The 20,977-nt window shown below is 44.3% G+C and overlaps 4 protein-coding genes across 4 annotated transcripts; 1 reads left to right on the top strand and 3 right to left on the bottom strand.

Moving 5' to 3' along the window:
* Window positions 1–6,731: 6,731 nt before the first annotated feature.
* Window positions 6,732–8,581, top strand: GL218_00426 (Glutamate decarboxylase 1; the record flags this gene model as incomplete). The annotated part of the gene is made up of 4 exons (XM_033576844.1): window positions 6,732–6,970; window positions 7,093–7,120; window positions 7,207–8,439; window positions 8,528–8,581. 4 exons carry the CDS (start codon window positions 6,732–6,734, stop codon window positions 8,579–8,581), a joined length of 1,554 nt encoding a protein of 517 aa, XP_033442299.1.
* A 722-nt stretch (window positions 8,582–9,303) lies between these two features.
* On the bottom strand, window positions 9,304–11,617 carry GL218_00425 (Protein sda1; the record flags this gene model as incomplete). The annotated part of the gene is made up of 3 exons (XM_033576843.1): window positions 9,304–11,297; window positions 11,352–11,476; window positions 11,535–11,617. The coding sequence occupies 3 exons, from the start codon at window positions 11,615–11,617 to the stop codon at window positions 9,304–9,306; spliced, it is 2,202 nt and encodes a 733-aa protein (XP_033442301.1).
* Window positions 11,618–12,478: 861 nt separating this feature from the next.
* Window positions 12,479–14,015, bottom strand: GL218_00424 (6-hydroxy-D-nicotine oxidase; the record flags this gene model as incomplete). The annotated part of the gene is made up of 3 exons (XM_033576842.1): window positions 12,479–12,608; window positions 12,669–13,741; window positions 13,794–14,015. The coding sequence occupies 3 exons, from the start codon at window positions 14,013–14,015 to the stop codon at window positions 12,479–12,481; spliced, it is 1,425 nt and encodes a 474-aa protein (XP_033442300.1).
* A 2,209-nt stretch (window positions 14,016–16,224) lies between these two features.
* GL218_00423 (MFS transporter, FHS family, L-fucose permease) lies at window positions 16,225–17,583 on the bottom strand (the record flags this gene model as incomplete). The annotated part of the gene is made up of 5 exons (XM_033576841.1): window positions 16,225–16,589; window positions 16,652–16,734; window positions 16,795–17,168; window positions 17,234–17,362; window positions 17,416–17,583. The coding sequence occupies 5 exons, from the start codon at window positions 17,581–17,583 to the stop codon at window positions 16,225–16,227; spliced, it is 1,119 nt and encodes a 372-aa protein (XP_033442177.1).
* Between the last annotated feature and the right edge of the window lie 3,394 nt (window positions 17,584–20,977).

The following is a 20,977-nucleotide window of genomic DNA, read 5'->3' as shown; positions in this document are numbered from 1 at the left end:
CCAAGCCATGTCTTCAATCTCAGGTTGTGTTAACTCAGTATTAGATTCATCTTGCCTGTCTTGTCTGCCCTGCCTGCCCCGCCTATCATACTCACGGGTTGTATTTCGAGAGGTTGGAAGGCTGGTTCGACCGCGAGGGCATCTGGCAGTACATCTGCGAGTACATCCACATCTAGCCATGTCTCTACTTCCTTGGTTATCAATCGAGGAATCTTGGTCAGCATAATCCCTCTGTAGGCTACTGTGCCCAGACTGGTGTGCCTGTGTCCATCCATTCACTTGCCCGTTATTGTGCCGACTCTCGTGCCCACTGGCCTGCCTATTGCACGCTTCTCCGTTCCCCTCTCCATTTGGCCTCCCATTTGGCCTCCCATTCGGCCTTTCATTCGGTTGCCTATCAGCCCGTCCGTTCGCTTGTCCCTGTCCTCTCGTGATTTTGTGACGATATCTTAGCATCGATTCCAGATCCGATCTAGTACTGGTAGATGGTTCCGCTTCACTACTCCAAAGTTGGCAACTTGTTGAACCCGGGGATTGAGACGTTTCTTGATCCTTATCTCCCGATGTGGGGTAATACGAAGATCGTGCTAACGGCTGCCGTGTCTGCCCGGCTGGGTAGCGCTGGTTATACCCGTTAGTCATGTTCTGCTGGTTGTAGTAAGGACTTTGTAGCAGCTGTGAGCTCAATTGTCTCGCTTCTCTCGATAATGATTCTAACGGGACATATTGTCTATGATATATGTCCGTTCTATCTATATTATAACCCAGCGGATTTGATAACAATGGAGGTGTGGGCGCAAATGAATCAACTGGCGGGCCAAACTAGGCGTTCCCGCCATTTCCAGTCATCTGCATGGGTCCATTATAGTGCTGGGGCTGTGAAGGTTGATGATACTGTACTTTGAAAGATTGCCACTGAGTATCAGCCTCGAACGGTCGATCAGTTGTGGTTGTCAACGACGCTTGCTCCACTTCTCCTTTGGAAATTGATCCTCTAAGGAGGCTCAGTAAAGCTGTAGACGTTTGAGACGTTCCCGGTGGTCGAGATATTTGAAAGTGAGATCCTAGAGGTGTTTCAGATGTTTGATACTGGGTTGGCTGTTGGGAGATAAGCGATGGCTGAGAAGGCTTGATTTGGGAAGAGCTTATTGTAAGTATTTGCTGCTGAGGTTGGTCATTGTACTGAAGCACGGTAAGAGGTGGAGTTGATTCAGGTCGCTTATCAAGTTTCCGTAGAGATCCAGGAGACGGTGACTGCTTTCTAAGTTCAAAGTGTATCGGTGATGACAGGGATTGAGAGTCGGATATTTGCTGATACTCTAGTTGGTTGTGTGCGTCGCGGGATGAGTTCTTAGCATCGTCCACATCCTTTGTAGATTTTGGAATTTCTAGTATAATAGCCTCTACTACATCTTCTGGATCTCCTGGCTTGCTCTCGTCCGTAACGTAGGTAGTTGAGGCAGGTCTAGCCTCGTCTTCCTCGTCCGGTGGTTTGGTCCCTTGGTCGACATTTTGGACTGGAGATGAGTTTGTTTCGTTGTCATTTTGGTAGCTCTCTAAAGGCTCAATCTCTTGCTCAATCTCTTGCTCATCTCTGGCATTTTGTCGCCATTGCCTAATGCCTTCGGATTTCTCATCTTTCCTTCGAACGTAAATCTCACTATGGCCAGCCCCATCACAGCTAACCTTCTCTTGTTCTCTTTGGGTCACATGGTAATCATGTTCCTGAACATCTTCGCTCTCTTGAGTCTTATTTTCCCCCGGTTGCTCGGCCATGTGTACCTCGTCTTCCAGTTTCTGAACAGTACCTGGTTGTTCAACTTCCGCGTCCACCTCGCTCTACTTTGGTTCGCGGATTTGCACCTTTTTCGTCTCCTCTAACTTCTTCCGCTCTAAATTCTCTTGCTCTTTCCTCCTCGCTTCCTTAAGCTCTTGCTTAGCTTGTTCCATCTTTTTCTTATTCTCCCATTGTTCCCTAGCCCTTTTCTTTTCTTTTTCTTTTTTCTTGGAGTTCCTCTCTTTCTTTTTACTCTCTTGAGCTGCAATCGCTTCTTCCTCTTCCCTGGTCTTGTCCTTTAGATTTTTGTTTTTCTTACTACGTTTGTTCAGAGGTGCACCCTCCCCCCCGACGGACTCATCTATCTTTACATCTTGTTCTGGCCCTCGCAGCATGCCCTTCTTGGACCGATCGGCTCCTGAATGGTCCTGAGTACTGTTACTGAATGGACTAGTCTCACGCGTTGATGTTAGCTCGTAGAGGCTATTCGCTTGGGATAAACCATTCATAGTGCTAGACATATATTTTGAGACAACGGATTCGACGTTCTCTCGTGTAGAGCTAGTTGGTTGTGTCTCATCTTTATTTGGCCCCCTTGGTGCGCTGTCTTGTGTAGCTTTGGGATGTTGTTCGGAAATTGTCTTTGTGGTCGTCTTCGTACCTTCTGTACTTGAAGGTGATATCATATCCATAGCTCCCGGCAAGCTCTGAATATTAGTTTTGGTACCATCAAGAAGCAAATCTTCTTTCTTTTCTTCTGATACTTTCATCGCTTCCAAGTTGTCTGCTACTTCGGTTGGGATACTTAAACTTTCGTCATTGCGATTTGCCACTTGTATATTTGGTAACGAGCAGCCATTGTCGAGAGATCCATTTTGTGGCGTATCTTGATCCGATGTACTTAAGCAACTCTTATTTGAGGGTTCGTCTACCTCTTCATTGCCATTTCGCTCCCCAAGCTCCCCAGGCTTGTTGGCAGCCATCGCCTCGCAGCTAGGCTGTTTCAATGATGTGAATTCCGGCATATCATTAGTCTCGCTAAGCTGAGTTGTTCGCAACTCGGGTGATTCTTTGAGAGAGGCTACTTGTATATCTGTCAAGCTGTTTGAGCTAGAGCTCCTTGCTGCATTTCGCTCGTTCAGACTTGAGTCCAAATTAGATTCGGTATATTCATTTATATTCGACGCCATCATCTTTTGACCCTGCCTTTCTTTTTTCATATCAAACTGTGATTCATTTAATCCCGTGGGCATTTGGGGTTGCTGGCCGTTAGTATGAGAACCATGGCTAACACCATTTGCCAATCCCCCTTTTCGTGATTCATCGCTCTTTAGAAACGTTATTCGCGGTGTTAATAATGCATCATAGAACATTCTGCCATCATAGTCAAGCTGTGCAGTCGTCGCTAACGATGCTCTTTGGGTGTTCCCATGTTTCCCCTCGGCGCTTGTCGATTTGCGGTTGGGAGAGTGAGATTGGCAGTTGCCATTTGAGGTTAATTGTGAAGACTTCATTCTGAACTAGAAAGGGTAGAGCTCTCGATACGGTTTGGATTTTGAAAGTGAAGATAGTAGCGATTGTAGTTCATGCTACTAAGAGGAACGGTTTGCTATGGGCGACGAGGACTAGTGGTATATAAATTAATATGCGCCCCATGCATTCCGCTTGAGTCGGGGGTGTATAATAAACTGTTATCTATAAGTAAGAGGGAGGATGGGTATAGTTAGCTGATAAGTTATAAGATGGTAGGAGAATAATATATGACGATTGTGATACAGTCACAGAGACGAAGAAGAGTAACTTTGGGGAGGTAAGAGGAAATGAGAGATAGTCTTAATAGTACCTAAGGAAAGTAGCGGAATATATAAGATGCAAGAGCCTCTCTAAGTTACCTCATGGTGGCTTATGAGGGAAAGATAAGGTTTAACTATTCAGATGGTGAAGTTAATCGTAAAAGGTTAAGGGTGTTTGCTATTTTAGATATGTACCTACGTATATATGTCTACCTTCTACTCTTATGTTTTATGTTCGATCTTTATAGTGACTGGTATGCGAGATAATGCTATTAAGATTGTAGCTACTAATTCAATTCATCTCAAATGTTATTAGTTACCAGGATGATAATGATACCTAGCATGCTTGGCCTCTCGATTATATAAAGGAGTACCTAGACGTTAACTTAGGGGGCTGAAGCCTTAACAACTAGAGTTTCACTTTGGTTTGCTGGCCTTGCATGTGGTTTTTAAACGAAGCCTAAATCAGGGAGGCACGGCCATATGTACGAGTCAAAGAGAATGGAACACATACCGGGATCGAATCGCCACGCATCGTAAGCCGAGTTCGGGTAACGTAGACACATTCTGCCCAAGGAGTCTGTCTGGCGACAATGTTAATTGATATTAGGTAATTGGAATCACCAGTACTAAATAATTCCAAATATGTTATTTGGGTAAGATGATGCGTTGGAAATGTTGTGGAAAGCTGAAGAATGTCTCGAGTAGGAAACCTCCAAGGACTCTGGATGACGCGGACTGTCAAGTCTGGGTAGGACACTACCAAATATAACAGCTGATAATTCAAGCTTTTTAGTATCTTGTATCGCAGTTAGGATCATCACCTGGGTACGAAAAAGACCTGTATCGTGGCGGGTTTGAACAGCATGGATACCTATGGCTCGTGTCGATCCCAAGATCTGGAGATCTCGGTGTTACTCATTGGGTACACCGGGTCTGCATAAGAGAAGATTGTTTGCTGTACACTCTAGCACTACATTTTTTAACAGGACATTATATCGTGTTGGGTAATCTATGGAAGACGAATTGGTTATGTCGTTGTCTGAACCAAGTTGTAAATCACTTGGAGTTGGAGGCCTATTATGTATGTATATGATGTAACTATGTATATGATGCATGTAAGAGTTAGGAGAATATTATTACGAGCGGATTCTACGTACCTGTTGATCCCTGTTGATCCCTGTTGATCCCTGTTTGGTCCTTACTAACCGAAACGAGTTGACCTGTCTAATTTTTACCAAGCTTTTTTGCCAACCCTTGGCGACCTGAAGTTGGGGCTTGTTTTAAACTAATCAGCTAATGTACATACTATGTACGTACCTTATTACATACCTTAGCGTCTATAGGATGGTCTACCAAACGGTATATATACTGTATATATACTATTCAAAAAATTGAACCGCACTAATACTTATATGGAAAAGTTGCAGTTGGAATTTCGAACCGTTAAACCTAATTGAGTAGTTCAAAAAATTATAAACGTTTTAAAAAAGGAACGCTAAACCAAAATGAGCCGCTTATATAATGAGCCGTGTTTATACGGTATAAGTACGGCTCATTATAGGTGAACCGCTCAAAATCTGAACGGTTCAAAATTTCGAGCGGTTCATATGGTGTATAGGCATATGTAACAAAAGGGAGGTACAGCCTCATACTAATTGTATGGTGCTGCCATACTAATTATATGAGGCTGTACTTTTTATTATTTACATGTCACATATTTATTTTTTTTACTTAGGTAGGTAAATATTACAGTCACAAAGTCACAGGATCTAATTTTTCAATTGGTCAAGTTACGGACATCATTCAAATAGACCAATCAATATCAGTAGTCACGTTACGCGCGCACGTACATGGTATTCTTAGTATGGTATATATGTATTTAACAGGGCAGGTGCGCACACACCACATACCACATACCACATATAAGGCCACATACAAGGCCACATACAAGGCCACATACTAAATCAATTAAATCTATTTGATTGAGTCTATTCAATTAATTGAATCTATTATATCCTGGGCATGTATGTGTATATATTGAGCTGTACGTATACGGCTTATTTGATTGGATAGTTCAAATCCCTGAATGGTTCAAATCCCTGAACGGTTCAAAAAATTGAACGGCTCATTCTGATTGAACGATATTTATACCGCTTATTCAATTGAACGGTAAAAATATGGCTCTATCCCATATACGTTTCAAAATATTGGCACGTGCGGCGGGGGAGCCGTACCAAAACTATTCAACTAATGAATGGTAAAAATATGGATAGGTAATAAATCTGAGCGGTATATTGTAATAAACAGTATATGTACAGATTAGGATAATTGAGCCGAATATATACAGTTATGTCAACCCATAGCAAGACGCTAAGGTACATAACGGAACCCGAAGATCCCATCATCATCCTATTTCCTCTTTGTTTGTTCATTTAGTTTCCTAAGTATTCCCCTGAAATGATAGCACAAAATTATACTGATATTGTAAGCATATAAGTTACGACCTGTTAGAAAACTTGTTTAATCTTAAATCTTACGCTTCTGTTACTCATCCACCATCAATCTGCTCATGTTCACCGCCTGCTTATTACGTTAGGTAGCGTAAAGATACAAAATGGATGACGCCGAAAGACCCATTGGATCGATCGTATTCACCGCTACGCCTCATTAACTACCTAGATAGGTAACTACTGTACAGGCACGTCATTTATGGCTGTTAAAGAGTAGACTTATGTTTAAGTCAAGGGTAGAACTCCACTAGCTTTACGACGTACTACGTATCGTATATACATATGTGTTGGCTACCTACCTACAGTCAGTACCTAATCTCAACTAACCTGACCTGCGCTGTTATGAAATGCCTTGCTATAGGCTACCCCGCATGATACATCCTATTTCATCTCTTCCTTGCTTCCCTGCCGCGTAGACTGCAGCAGCTGGTACTACCTATGTAACCTGTAGAGAAACGCTGCGCTGGAACGTGGGGTCGTGCAATTGGAGAGCTCCCGCGCCTGTATATCAAGGAGGTATATAAAGATATACGACCGGCTTACCGCTTCCTCGTTCTTTTAACTTCGTTCTGAGTCTCTTCTCCTCTACTCGCCTAACACAAGACCCAGCACTTTATCATTTCGTTTCGAAACTCGTCCTTACGCAAAATGGTACATCTTGCTAAGATACCCGCCAACGGGGAAATATCTAACCTGCCGGAGGCCGTCAAGAAGATCAACCTGCAGCTAAGTAACGACGATGATAGCTACACAACAAGCGTCTATGGCTCTAGGTTTGCCGCGGAAGACCTCCCTAAGCATGAGATGCCTGAGGGTGAGATGCCCAAGGAGATTGCCTACCGCATGATCAAAGACGAGCTGAGCTTAGACGGCAACCCAATGCTGAAGTAAGTTGAGGCGTATATATATATATATATCTCCTGATCGTGATCTGATGTGGCGCCTCGGAATTTTCTGGAAAACGAGGCGAACGTGGGCAGACGAGCTGACAATTCGTTTTCTCCAATAGTCTTGCCTCATTCGTTACTACTTACATGGTACGTGCCCTGTTGAAGCCCAACCTGGCTCTCGGCACTTATGGCGACGTTACATCGCATGGAAATCTGCTGACCCTATGGACTAGGAGGAAGAGGCTGAAAAGCTCATGGCCGAGAGCTTTTCTAAGAACTTCATCGATTACGAGGAATATCCACAGTCGGCCGATATCCAAAACAGATGTGTGTCCATGATCGGCCGGCTCTTCAATGCGCCTACGGAACATGAAGAGGGCGGTGGTGCTGTTGGTACCTCATGCGTAGGTTCGTCCGAGGCTATCATGCTAGCTGTTCTAGCTATGAAGAAGCGATGGAAGAACAAGCGCATAGCCGAGGGCAAATCTACCGACAGGCCCAACCTTGTCATGTCTTCAGCCGTACAAGTGTGCTGGGAGAAGGCGACGCGTTACTTCGAGGTCGAAGAGAAGCTGGTCTACTGCACGCCAGACCGTTACGTTATTGACCCTAAGGAGACAGTCGACCTCGTCGACGAGAACACCATCGGCATCTGTACTATCTTGGGTACCACCTATACCGGTGAGTACGAGGACGTTAAGAGCGTCAACGACCTACTGGTAGAAAGGGACCTCGATATCCCCATTCACGTCGATGCCGCCAGCGGTGGGTTCGTTGCCCCTTTCGTGGTTCCGGATTTAGAATGGGACTTTAGGCTTGAAAAGGTCGTCTCTATAAATGTCTCAGGCCACAAGTATGGTTTAGTTTACCCCGGTGTTGGCTGGGTCGTGTGGCGGGATGCGAAGTACTTGCCCCAGGAACTCGTCTTTAACATAAACTACCTTGGCGCCGACCAATCGTCGTTCACGCTTAACTTCTCCAAGGGTGCTAGCCAGGTCATCGGGCAGTACTACCAGCTCATCCGGCTAGGAAAGAAGGGATACCGGGCCATCATGTCGAACCTAACACGCACGGCCGATTATCTATCCGAATCCCTTGCAGCGCTAGGCTTCGTAATTATGAGCAAGAAGTCAGGCGAAGGTCTGCCGCTAGTTGCCTTCCGGTTGCCGGATACTACAACAGAGCGTAACTACGATGAGTTCGCGCTGGCGCATAGGTTACGCGCCAGGGGCTGGGTAGTGCCAGCGTATACCATGGCGCCACACACCGACGACCTTAAGATGCTTCGGGTGGTCGTCCGCGAGGACTTCACCAAGAACCGATGCGACTCCCTTATCTCAGATATTAGATACTGCCAGCAACTACTTGAACAGCTAGATAAGGAGTCCATCGCCAAGCAAGAAGAATTCATCCGCAAGCACTCCATGAACAGCGGGCAAGCCAAACACAACCATCCTCGATTCCGCGTAAGCATTTTTTCCCTCCTTTCCTCCCTTTTTCATTCCTATAACACTTTATCTTCTCGCGATTCTATATTAACCCCTGAGGTAATAGAAAGAAAAACATTCGATCCAGGGCAAGCACGGCAAGACACACTCGATCTGCTAGAAGTAATCGGTGTGTGGGTGCCTTGCGTTTTTGGATTTGATAGCGTTATGTTAAAAGGGTGATTGGCATAAGGAAAACTGGGTAGGTTAAATCAGTATATATAGAACTCTTCGCGGATATATTAGCCGATGTCTTATAGATGATTCTTATGATGATTATCCTGGTACATGCCTCCTAATGAAAAAGAAACCATGAAAATCAGACCCAAATTATGGGAACAGTCGCTTTCTTCTTTTATCGCTATTCTGTGTTCATGAAGTATTACTGGGGAACATTACAAGATGAATCTCGAAAAAATAGCTTCGAATATAAGGTCTACATTAGTACCTACCTACCTACCTACCTAGACATAACGATGTGAAAAGGGGTAGCAGTTTGTACCAAGTATCTCGTTTAGGGGGGGTGCCAAACCCGCCAACTCTAACTCTTATGCAAATGGTTTGTCACAAGCATATAGGTCAAATATTATATATGACATGGCGTGGTGTTAAATAGGTCCCTCTTATAGATGTGCATTTGTGATATCCAAGACTAAAAGCGGTGTAATTTGCATGAGGGCCGGATTGCGCCATCTCCTGTCATTCGACATAAGCAAGGTAATTAAAGGTATACCCTCTACTGAATATTTTATGCTCAGAAAATTAATTGAATGAATTACTTCCATCAACAACAGGAAAAGTGAACGAGTCTCGCTTAGCCCAAGTATTAATCTATTTGACTGATTATCGTGATACACCATTCCTTCTCCTGCCACCGGATTTGCTTCTATCGATATGATTCTTTAAGATATTCCTCGTGGTAACAAGACTTCGTTTCTGCTTTGATTTCGCCTTTCCTAGCGTCATCATGAAGTTCTTCTTGCGTGCCTTCTCCTTATTAGTTGAAGATTTACCCTCCGCTTCCTTCTTAGATTTTCGTATAGCTTGTGTAGACTTGTGCTCCTCACGATCTGGCTTGCCTTCTTTCGCTAATGCTATTCGTTCTTCCTTGGTACTCTTGCGTAGCCTTGAAGGCGCTTCAATCTGCTCTGCCGTTAATCCTTCGTCGACATGTCGGCCTTCCAGCTCCTTCTTGCGCTTGCTACTGCCCATGGCTTTATCGATATTGGCTTGCAATCGTAATTCGCGAAGTTTAGCCAAGTCGGCGGGTGTAAGAATCTGAGTCGTAGCTAATTTTATAAAATCAATAGCCTCGCTCTCTGCGTTCTCTTTATCATCCTCTTCGGGGTCATCTGGATTGACCTTTTGCCTCTTGGCATCTGGTTCGGGTTCTGCTTCATCTTCTGAATCGCTTACTCTAATCCATTCCCCAGAGTCGCTGCTATCTGTCGATGCAACTTCCCAATCGTCCGAATCCCAACCGTTCTCTTCGTCTTCGCCCTTTTCAGCTCCTTCGGCTCGTTTCTGTTTCTTCTGCTCTTCTTTCCACTTCGCTAGAAGTTCGAGGCCTTCAATTTCTCCAACTTGCTCTTCACCGAACTTCGGCTGCTTCAACCCCCCGCTCCTGAGACCCATGGTTGCATCCTTGCCACGATCTTTCTTCCTCAGCATATCCGCGCCCTTTTCGCGGTACAATGAAAGCAGACCCTTCGCAGCCATCATGACTCCCTTGTCCTTGCTCTTCCTGTATTCGACTAAGTCCTGTAACAATGTTTCATTCATTGCTAGCGGCTGTCGAGCACATATCTCGCGGATTGCGTTGAGACCTGCAGAGCAGACTTCCGATGCTGATGCTTCAGATACAAATTCGTTTGCGATCTTTTGTATCAACGGCTCAATTGCATCTGGGGGCACTAGATTGTGAGTTCCTTGCGCGAGCGACGCTAGGAAAGACGATGCTGACTGCTGTCTAGGAGATAGATACTTGATGAACCAGGAGTAAAGAGAGATAACAGTCAACTTGTGCAGTCCAACTAGACGGGTGACGAGCTGCAAGACAAGAAGCTTACTCTCGAGAGAAAGCCTAGACTTAGAATTCTGGAGGTGCTTCTCGAATAAATTCTCACTGAAGCCTTGAGGATCCTGTAGTAGATGTAGTGCTGAAAAGTTGAGTGGATGTGGTGAATTCTTCTTGCGGTCCTGCCTCTTGACTTTTTCGACAGCCCTGTCGAGAGCCTTTTTCGATTTCTTTGTTTTCTTGTTGATCTCGATTGAGTGTTTAACCTTTTTAATATCAATCGTCTCCTCGTCGCTACTTTCGTCCTCATACTCTTCACGTTCCTTATCTCCCCCAAGGAAAAATCTCACACCTCCCGAAATCACCTTCTCATTCTCTGCCAGGCAAGCTTGGCGCATAATATCCACGGTTTTGGCGTCATTCCAGATTTGACGCCGCCATAATTCCCGTACCAACTTGACGGCCCATAAAGCTTTCGGAGAAGAGCGATCTGAAGTAACGAGGTTATAGAGGACGGTTTGCATAGTCCGATTTACTCGGTGATTTTTTGTCTTGGTATTTGTGTTCCGTATATCGCTCAATATCTTCTGGTAGAGGATCATTCTTAAGGATTTGGACGGAGTACTGATGAGAATAGGAAATAGGGCAGTGAGGAGATAGTTGCTGTCGATAACATCTTTCCGTCGCAGTAGTGTAAGGCTAGATACTATCTTCTCTCGTAGGGTAGGCTCCAATACAGCGTGATGCTTCGTAAGTACATCTTTGAGGTCGTCAGGGAATGTCGCAGCTATCTGAGGATATAGCTCGGCGCAATGGGCAACTATCAACACTATGAGCTTAAGGATACGAAATAGGTAGGTAGAGATCCACATACTTAGATCTATCTGCTCGCGAAAAGTTATGAGTGAGTTAGAGTCAGCGCCCACGGGAGCAGCCAGAAATTTTTCATGCGCAGCATCGAACTGTTGCCAATTCTCAATGAACTCCTTCTCATATGCTCTATAAACGAACGAGTTAGACATGACATTATCGAAGCGGAAAATATTGGGATGCATACTCTGGATCCTTGCGAATTTTATATTGAAGACCGGCAAGGTCTGCCTCTATCTTCTCGAGGGCTGCGACCTTTCTCTTGCCCATCTTGAAGCAAATTATAAAATATGGGCGACGAGGGGTTGGATAGAAAGGTGATGGATGCGAATTGTAGATTTAAAAAATAATGTACCTGGCTAGCAAAAATTAAAGTTATCGTTATCGTTATCCATCTTATCAGCACTAGGTGGAGCGTTGTCAGGTACCTCACTCTTAGGTTACCTAGGTACCTGGTAGGTACATCTTCCTTTCAAGTAATAAATCCTTGCAGTCACTATTTTTCTCCCATTTTCTATACAATAAGTATGTAAGGTTTCCTAAACAAATAATGACAAAATCAAACCATACACTACCTAATATAATCATTGGCGGGGGTCTCAGCGGCTATACTCTAGCTTCGCGTCTAAGACGTTTCCTGCCGAATAATTCCATCCTGGTTCTTGAGGCTGGCCTAGAACCGGAACACAATGTCGTCTCAACTTTCGGAGGCCTTGCTCTATGAGGTGGTGCTCTAGACTAACAGTTATATCGAGTCCGAGTTACCACCGCAAAGTTCGCTCCACTTACGCTAGAGTCCCCTGACAGCGAAATTGAGAACATAATTAGGGCTGTCGGCGTTGTGGAACGAGCCGCTGATATTATCGCTGCCTGTGCTTGATCGCGGAACGATAAATCTCTGATTAAAACCATGTGAAATCGATCTGCTGAACGACTACCTAAAATAAGATCATGACTTGCGGAACTATTGGGAAGACATCGAATATAATGGGGTTGTTATACACCCTCCCTCCACTTATACATATTCACAATTATCAATCTATACTTAATTAAGTTATTTACAAAATATACCGAATCCCAGTACGGATGAATACTTTCTCGAAGCCCTCGACACGCAAAGATACGAGCCCATTACTGCAGGTCGAACCACTGATTAAATATGTTGTTGGGGTCATATTGCTTTTTGAGCTGCCGAAGTCTAGTTGTGCTATCATGGTAAACGATATCGTTGGTTTCATCTCCGTAAGCGAAATTGACGTATCTAGGGCTAAGTGTCAATGGCGAACATCGATGTTATATAGGATTGAAGAGGAATGCTTACGTGCGGTTGGTCGGTAGCTCACTATCCGCCCGCCATAAGTCACGTAGCCTAGAGCCGAACGCCTCAGCCGTATTATCGAGGGCCGGGTCCGGGTACCAAGCGATGACAAAGCCGTTAAAGCGGACGTCGCGATTCGGAAACGATGCCGAGTCCGAAGCGATCGACCGCGCCTTATCAAGCGAGTAGCACTCAACGACGACGGAAGTAGAGCCCGTGTCAGGATTTTTGAGAAAGTCTGTGAATGCGGTCCAGACCTGACGCCAGGTCGATGGGACCATGTGGCTAAAGCCGGCGGCGTACGTAGGCTTTCGCGCTCCCTTGACACAGAAGCCATCTGCCCCCTCATTCCACTGGTTCTGCGGCAGCACTGCCGTCGTATCCTTGTAGGGCCCAATGTCCAAAATTGGTTTAAATGCTGCACGGCCGTCCGCCTCCGTGCCATAGTAGAAGACCGTTACGAGCACCGTCGGCGTATAGTCCGGAGCCCCTGTCGTTACGAAGTACAGGAAGATGTTCATATATGCCTCCAGCTTCAGATCTTCGATACACTGCGCGATCTGCTCGACTTTATCTTCAGTGAAGTATAATCCACCTAGCCAAGCTATGTTCTGTTCCCGCGGTAGGGGCGTCGTCTTACTTACGATAGAAGTGACAACACCGAAGTTGGGGGCCGCACCGCGGAGAGCCCACCAAAGGTCTTCATTCTCGGGGTTCACCGTAACGAGGCTCCCGTTTGCTAACACGACGTTTATGGAGAGGTAATTATCGACACTGAAGCCATAGAGGCCCATCAAGTTACCGTACCCCCCTCCAAGACCCGCGCCGAGATACCCAACGCAGTTACAGTTGCCCGTAAAAACTTGGGCATCATTATTATATGCTGCGTCGATAACTTCTTGTATGCTCGCTCCTCCTCCAATACGCGCTTGTGTTTTATTGTCGTTAAAGACAACGGTGTTGAGGCCACGGAGGTTGATCATAAGACCGTTTTCGCCTAGGTGCCACGAGCTACTCCAGCCGTGGCCTCCATTCTGAGCGAAGAAAGGGATATTATTCTCGAGGCAGTGTTGAGCCTGTAAGACATCAGCGTCACTCTTTGGAGAGATAACACAGAGCGTAACAAACAGTCACCTCCACGTCAGCTTCGGTTGCGACCGATACGATAGTACCAGGCTGCGGAGCATGAAACTCGCTCCAGCGTGGCACTGTGGAGGCATCGTAGGAGATAGTTGCGCCTGATGAGAGTAGCTTCTTCAAGTCATCATCGATTGACCTAACAGCACTTATGCTGGCGTTGCAGATGCTGATACTGGCTAGGAGGCCAAGAACTCGTGTATAAGATCGCATTTTGATCTGGCTAGAACCATATACTGTTGCAGATGCGCAAAACACCTTGGCCTCTCCGGTATACTATGTACGAAGTATGTAGTACAATATATCGCTGCTTCGTTTCCTATTACTGAGTCGCCATCGGGTCTGTTGGAATAGCCTGACGTTGTATCCCTGATGCTACTACCCTCCATCATAACCTCGTTCCCTTAACGAAAACTAATGGAATATTTATAAAGTTACCAAGGCACAAAACTAATGATTCAGAATCAGCATTATTTGGGAACCTTTCAAGTGACATAGTAAGTGAATTGGTTCCGACGTCAATGAAAGAGAAGACCATGGCTCACCTCGGTCTTGTCATTAGGCCTCGCATAAGCTACGCTACCGCTTCAAGCGTAATTGCGAAATACCCCAGTTTTCGTAGCTAGGTACCTGATGCAGCTGGTATTCAGCTCCCCATGGGGACTTATGGTGCTGGGGCTCTAACATGGCGGGCGCCGCATTTCTTAACTCACAAGCTGCACGTTCAGTACTGCGAGGAAGGGATCTGCGTCTTTATTGCCTGCCCCTGGTGGAAACCCCGGGGGGTAGTTGATAAAGATGTATGCTACCCGGAAAATAGCGATAGACATAGGGGCGCGAGGGTCGAGATTCACTTATATTAGGGGGCAGATAACAATATTAGAAAATACTGCCTCTAATGGTCCGGTTAACTCGGCTCTTTTAGGGGTTAGAGATCAATGTTTCAAAGAAACATAGGTAGGTACGCTGTCAATTCCGCGTTTGTGTGCCTATAAAATTGTTTTCTAAGAGAGCATCAATATTTATGACACCAGTATGGCTTTCGGTATGTCGTTGACCACATTTCGATATGTTCGATCGACTATAATATTGAAATGCATATTATATGAAAATAGCCATCGGTATTTTAATAACTATCACAATTGGATTTAGTGTGAGAGTTGGTATGAGAGTTGGTGTGATAGAAGCTTAAGCCGACAGTGCCAATTCGGGGGAGAACATATGCCAGAACACAAACCATATAAGCGTGAGCCAGTCATTAAAGCAATGCCAGAGATACCAATGTAAACTACGACTCATTTGCAATCTGTATCCTCAGAGAGTCGTTTAATTTTCTAATTAAAATTGGCTTTTATAAAAAAGAAATTGAACATATAGGTAGGTACACTTCCAACTACATACCTAAAGGTACTCAGTTCCCGTCGTGATACTACTTGCAAGGGTCCCTAAACTCTCGTGCCGGCACGATCCTACCCGCCCTGTGTAGATAAACCCCTGTATACCCATTTCTCATCCGGGATGATCTTAAATGTCCCACTTTCGAAGGATTCGGGCTACGATCCGATCGTCGATCATGTCATAATAGATACGGAATACATGGCTGATATACATAAATGTTTTGTTTTCTACGCTAGAATGGATCTGATATAGGTATTTGATCTCTAGAAAAGCATAGGACATTTGAAGTGTTATTCTCTCTTCTCCCCACTACAGGCGATGCGACCGTGCTCCTGTTTATATCACTACGGCTTGAAGATAGGTACCCAGGAGGTAGTAAGATCTAGAAACGCCACGGCTAGGTTCCAGCGGTATGTGACCCAAGTCTATTAGCTGCGGGGTGGGCTGACTACCTCTAGGGTAAGATACTCTAGTAGAACTACCACGCTTAGGCATCGGGAGGAAGACTCGGAGAACTTCTGGCGTGTCTCGGCCGACTGTTACGGCCACAGTATAGCGCCGCGTTCTACAACGAGATCTATAATCAATATGCCGTCCACTCATCTTAGTGGGAAACCGCGCACGACGTCGGCTGCGACTCGGGTCAAGTCTCGGCCGAGCTAGTTTCGCGCTTCGCTCATATTGTTTCCTGGCTTTCTGGTTCTACGGGCGTCCAACATTTGTAAACCCTAAGCTGCGCGTCGAGGCGCAGCCGCTCATGGTACGTAACAGGGCCAAGGTGATCCATAGCTATAAACTCTTTCCTGCATACCTTTCAATTATTTTCAAAAATAATTAAATTTATTTACTGCAGTAACGTAACCGCACCGTAGGATTAGACTAACACCAGCTTACATCCTCATGTTACAGTTACATAGATCAAGTCTCGGCGATGAACGTCAACCTTAATACCAAGCTTCTCATTTCTTTCTGTCCATAAGACACTCTTCAAAACATTATTTGATATCATTATACATTACTATTTTCATATCGTCTCCACGGGTTGACTGCCCATATGAACACTACGCTCGACGGTAATTCCATGATTTGAAGGAAGTTGCTCATCTGAACGGTTGCTCTGAGCATTTATTTCTACGTCCATCATGCGTAAACCATCGGTGAGCCTAATGTCATCCTTGAAGTCCATGCCAGGCCCCAAAGGGTACTCCCGCTTACTACTGCCTAGACCGCTGCTACCATGATTACGTGCATAGTATGAGCTCCGGTTCCTCGGCCTAATCGGACGGCCGCGAAGCAGAAGCCAGATTGGCCGGTAAGTTGGAAGACAGGCGCTAAGGATCGCGGTAGATAACTCAATGACAGCCCAAAAGAAGACCGGTGAGGTGTAGTCTGCATGAAATTAGCCGCCAGAGCCATTAAGCATCTAGAGCTGCATAGACAAGGTATCTTACAAGTCTCATCATTATAATGATGTTCCAGACTCTCACCCACATGGACGTAGATAAGCGCACGGGTGAGGCTGAATGCACATACTCTACGGCATAATTAGTGCCATATTATCATATAAATGAGGGATGTAGGAGGGAAAACGCACATGGTACCTAACAAAAACATAGCCAACACTCCCAACTTCTGAGTCCATGGCAAATGTAATTTGAGAACCATCGGTATCGGCATGATGAGAATAATCACATCTATGATAATATCTGAAATAGCCATAGCATACCACAGCGCGAGTCCGTCCACGCAGTCGTTGTGGTAAAAGAACTCGATGAACGGGGTTATCGGATAGCAAGTGAAGAGATTGGCGAAAAAGAATGAGACCGTCCAGCCAATAACTAAGCACAGCACTACTTTTGAGGCGATTTCGAACGGCCTGCCAAAGAAGATGTTCATGTAGAAGACCAGGATGGACGATTTTACCAATCCAAGGCCGACGGTGGAGAGGATGTTCACTGCAAGTTTGCACTATGATACACAAAACGTTGGCACCAGCCCTTAACCATCATTTATGAAGCTGACTCTTAACATACTTTCTCATAAATAACAAATCGAGGGTCATCAAGAATCGGCTGCCCGTCGGGAGTAGTTGATTGATGTTGGCCGAGCTGACCATCAACAGCGGCAACAAGCTGCACCGAGGCACAACCAATAGCAACAGTCTATATCAGATAATCAGATATCTCGACAGAAGTGCAGTTTCGACATAGCATACCATTGCAGCGATAACCAAATAATCATCTAATTTGATGCCTTTTTGGCCAAGGAACTTGGCCCACAATCGCAGGGCGACGGCAATAATGGGTAACATCGTGAAAGCTACCCCGATGCCAATCATCTGGCCTTGGGAATAGTTGTCTACGATTTCTTCTATAGCTCCCATGATTAAAGTGCGCCTTTGCGAGAGCGCATAAATCAGCTGAAAAAAGAAACGATGTTAGTGAGAAGATAAGAAGTGCTACTATTCACAAGTCACGGACTGTCTCCAGTACTAGTAATACAAATAGTATACGTCTGCTGCGTCCATAGCTCTGTGGTATCCATGGCGTTCGTCCCCGAGATCCATTATCTTGTGCCATGCATTGAATGTCTTAGTGTGGATATTACGGGTGGTCCATCGATCCAAAGCAAATATAAGAAAACAGCAATACTACCATTTATCTGTTTTAGCATAAGATCTCTACTATCATCCCGAAGGGTTACGATGATTAGGAGCAGAGTAGTTTCCAGTTAGCGTACGTTTGCACGAAAGCTGCAGCCATCTTCAACGCCGCAGAAATGCAAGAGAAACGAACAGGCCAAACACGGATATATGACACTAGATCCGGTATCTTCGAAACTCCTTTCCCCGGCATATGCTAGTACGAATAGTACACTACATGTAATAAATGGCCCAAAGCCGAGTGGCTTCGGATAGTGTATCAGTCCGGATTAGTCAATTGCGGTTTCGACCAAGGTCCAATATATGCTTTTTATAGATTTCCAACTATAGTAGCCGATAAAGCAGTAAGATCCCCCAAGGTAAGTTATTTAATGATATATATTATCTACCTAATGCAATGACACCTCGGGAGTTAGTACATGTATAAATCCTAGGTACCTACCTGATTGAAAGAGGCTGTCATGTTAGATCTGATTTCAATTGCAATGGTAGAAACGATATCAATCTACAATTACTTCGAGGGGCTGGCTGCATATAAAATGGAATTATTGAATTTTACTTGCCGAAAATCTGTAAATATATGCAGTCATCAAGCCCCATTAACTCAATTGGCTGATATTTAAGGCTTGTGCATAGATGTTACTTTGCATCAAGTAGTATTCGTGGATTATTGTGTAATGGATAGGTATACATGATATTGCCTATTAGCGGTTAGAAGATATGGTATTATAAACATCTTTTTTACTCTAACTAGCACACTAATTAGACTTATATGATTCCCCTATCAATAAGTTATTCTAGCTTTTTCTATTACCTGAAATACCTAAATTTAAAACTAGCTGTAGTGATCTAATTACTGAATTAGACTGGCTTACACTGGCCGGAGAAAATAACAAGCCCCCTTCATCGGCTACAACATGATATGCGCAATTTTCTACTTGCCTAAATTAAAAATTAAAACACGATAGTCAGCATGTAGAAGATAAGGTCTATTTTATATTCAAAGCGGGCTGAGCCAGTAGCCGTAGCCTGCATACCTTGTAACACCAACCAGCAAATTAAATAACGTTTTGGGGTCGGCCAGCCTGCACCAGTATCAATGTGTATATGATGATGTATAGGTACTATAATGAAGCCAAGGGTTAAAGTAGCGGAATAAAACTACCCGTCGATCTCGACTTTCTCTATCGACGTGATTATAGACTTCGGTTTGAACACGTTATTGAATAGCTATGAACGATCTTAGTCCCGAACAACTTGAAGCTCTGCTCAATGGGCCAGCACTAGCCCCTCCCCCCGGGATCATCCCACAGTTATACAACCCACCCGGTCATAGGATCACGTCAATAGTTATACCCACTGTCTGTCTGATAGTGTCTACGACTTTGGTAGCTATACGTCTATATACAAAAACTAAGATCATTCGCCAGGTGGATATTGCGGATTGTCAGTAATCTCCTTTAGAATGTTAATCGGTGACTAACTATTTGAATAGATTCTCTCTTTCTTGGATGGGTATTACTATCTTGTACTCTTATATACCTATATATTTCTTTGCTGACCCTATCAGACTATCTTCATCGGGGAAGTCGTGTGTGCATTTCTCGCTGTGAAACATGTACCTGGTGTACACCAGTGGAATGTTCAACTTAGAGATTTAGGGCCATTTCTTTATGTTAGTTAGGGGATACTTTAAACACACGAAAACTAACATTTAAATGTCTAGTATTTCCATGTTGCATCTGTGCTATACGGTATATGTATGTTTTTCGTCAAGTTTTCGATATTGATTCAATACATACAAATATTCATGCCTATGAAAAAGCCAAAGGCATTGTATTGGACTACAATATTCATAATCACGGTCAACTTCATCCACTATTTCGTCGGCAGATTCATAGAAATCTTTTCTTGCCAACCAATTGCTAAAGCATGGGATCCGTTAATTACGAATGGCAGTTGTATTGATATAAAGGCTCTTATTACCGTGTCAACCAGCATAAACACGGCATCAGATATAATTATTTTGATCCTACCGCAGGTCATAATTTGGCGGTTGAACCGATCCTGGAAAGATAAAGCTGGAATTTCGATTATTTTCTTGATAGCTATTTTGTGAGTCTCACAATATTTAATTTTTAATCATGCTTACTTACTGATGATCTTAGTGCATGTGTATCTTCAATCGTCTGCATAATTTACGCTGTTATACTCCAACGTCAATCCGATGATACTTACTATACATGGGTTACGGGCATTTGGACCTTACTTGAGTTGGTAGCTGGTTTTGCTGCAGCGTGCCTGCCAGTGGCAAAAGCATTTATCAGGAACTTATCTGAAATTATCGGGTTCTCCGGAATTGCATCATCTACCAGGGAGGTTACAAGTCAGTCAATGTTACCAAGTTACAGGAGTAACTCAAGATATGAGCTAGAGAGTCAAGAAAGTGACCCAGTAACTAATCTAAATCGTGGCGAGCGGGCATTGCTTAGGGTAAATGGGGTGCTCGGCTTAACGAACTTGTGCGATTCAAATTCGAATCGCAATCATCAAACGAGTGATCCAGAGGCGTCTATTGAATAGGTGTTTGGTGGAAGTCCATGTACCTTAGATAATGACCGGAATTTTAGAGGGTAATCTATGTGTGGTAATTAAGCTTGAAAAATAGCTTACCTGGTGGTGGTTGAAATCATAACGACTTACAGGTTATTCGTACCTGAAAAGAATAGGTTATTGTCACGATGAGGACCTAGGATGCGTGAAAGCAACTCATTGTTCCGCAAAGAATTTAACCCTAAGTTGTGAGACCTGTGACTACCCCTTAACCTAACCCACCTAATACATACTAGAGGCCTCTAGTATTTTAAGCGCTTCCTCTAGAATTCTAACATCTATCTTAGATGAGAATTTAGTTAGGATTATACTAGGTATTTGCTCAATTGCCAGTGAGACGCGATCTACCATGTCTCGGGAATTGAGAACATACCCCTTCACTCCATAAAGAAAATCCCTGCTTTAATTCTTTGTTCCTTACGACAATATTTTTATTGTTCCCCAGTTCTACATTGTTTAGTAGTAGCTATAAGATGACTCGAGGTTGCCGCGAGTCTATTGG

Source organism: Daldinia childiae, assembly GCF_008694065.1.
Source record: "Daldinia childiae strain JS-1345 chromosome Unknown Scaffold1, whole genome shotgun sequence".
Classification (NCBI taxonomy): domain Eukaryota; kingdom Fungi; phylum Ascomycota; class Sordariomycetes; order Xylariales; family Hypoxylaceae; genus Daldinia; species Daldinia childiae.
Note: the sequence above shows the minus strand (reverse complement) of the source record. Positions and strands in the feature narration are given on the sequence as shown.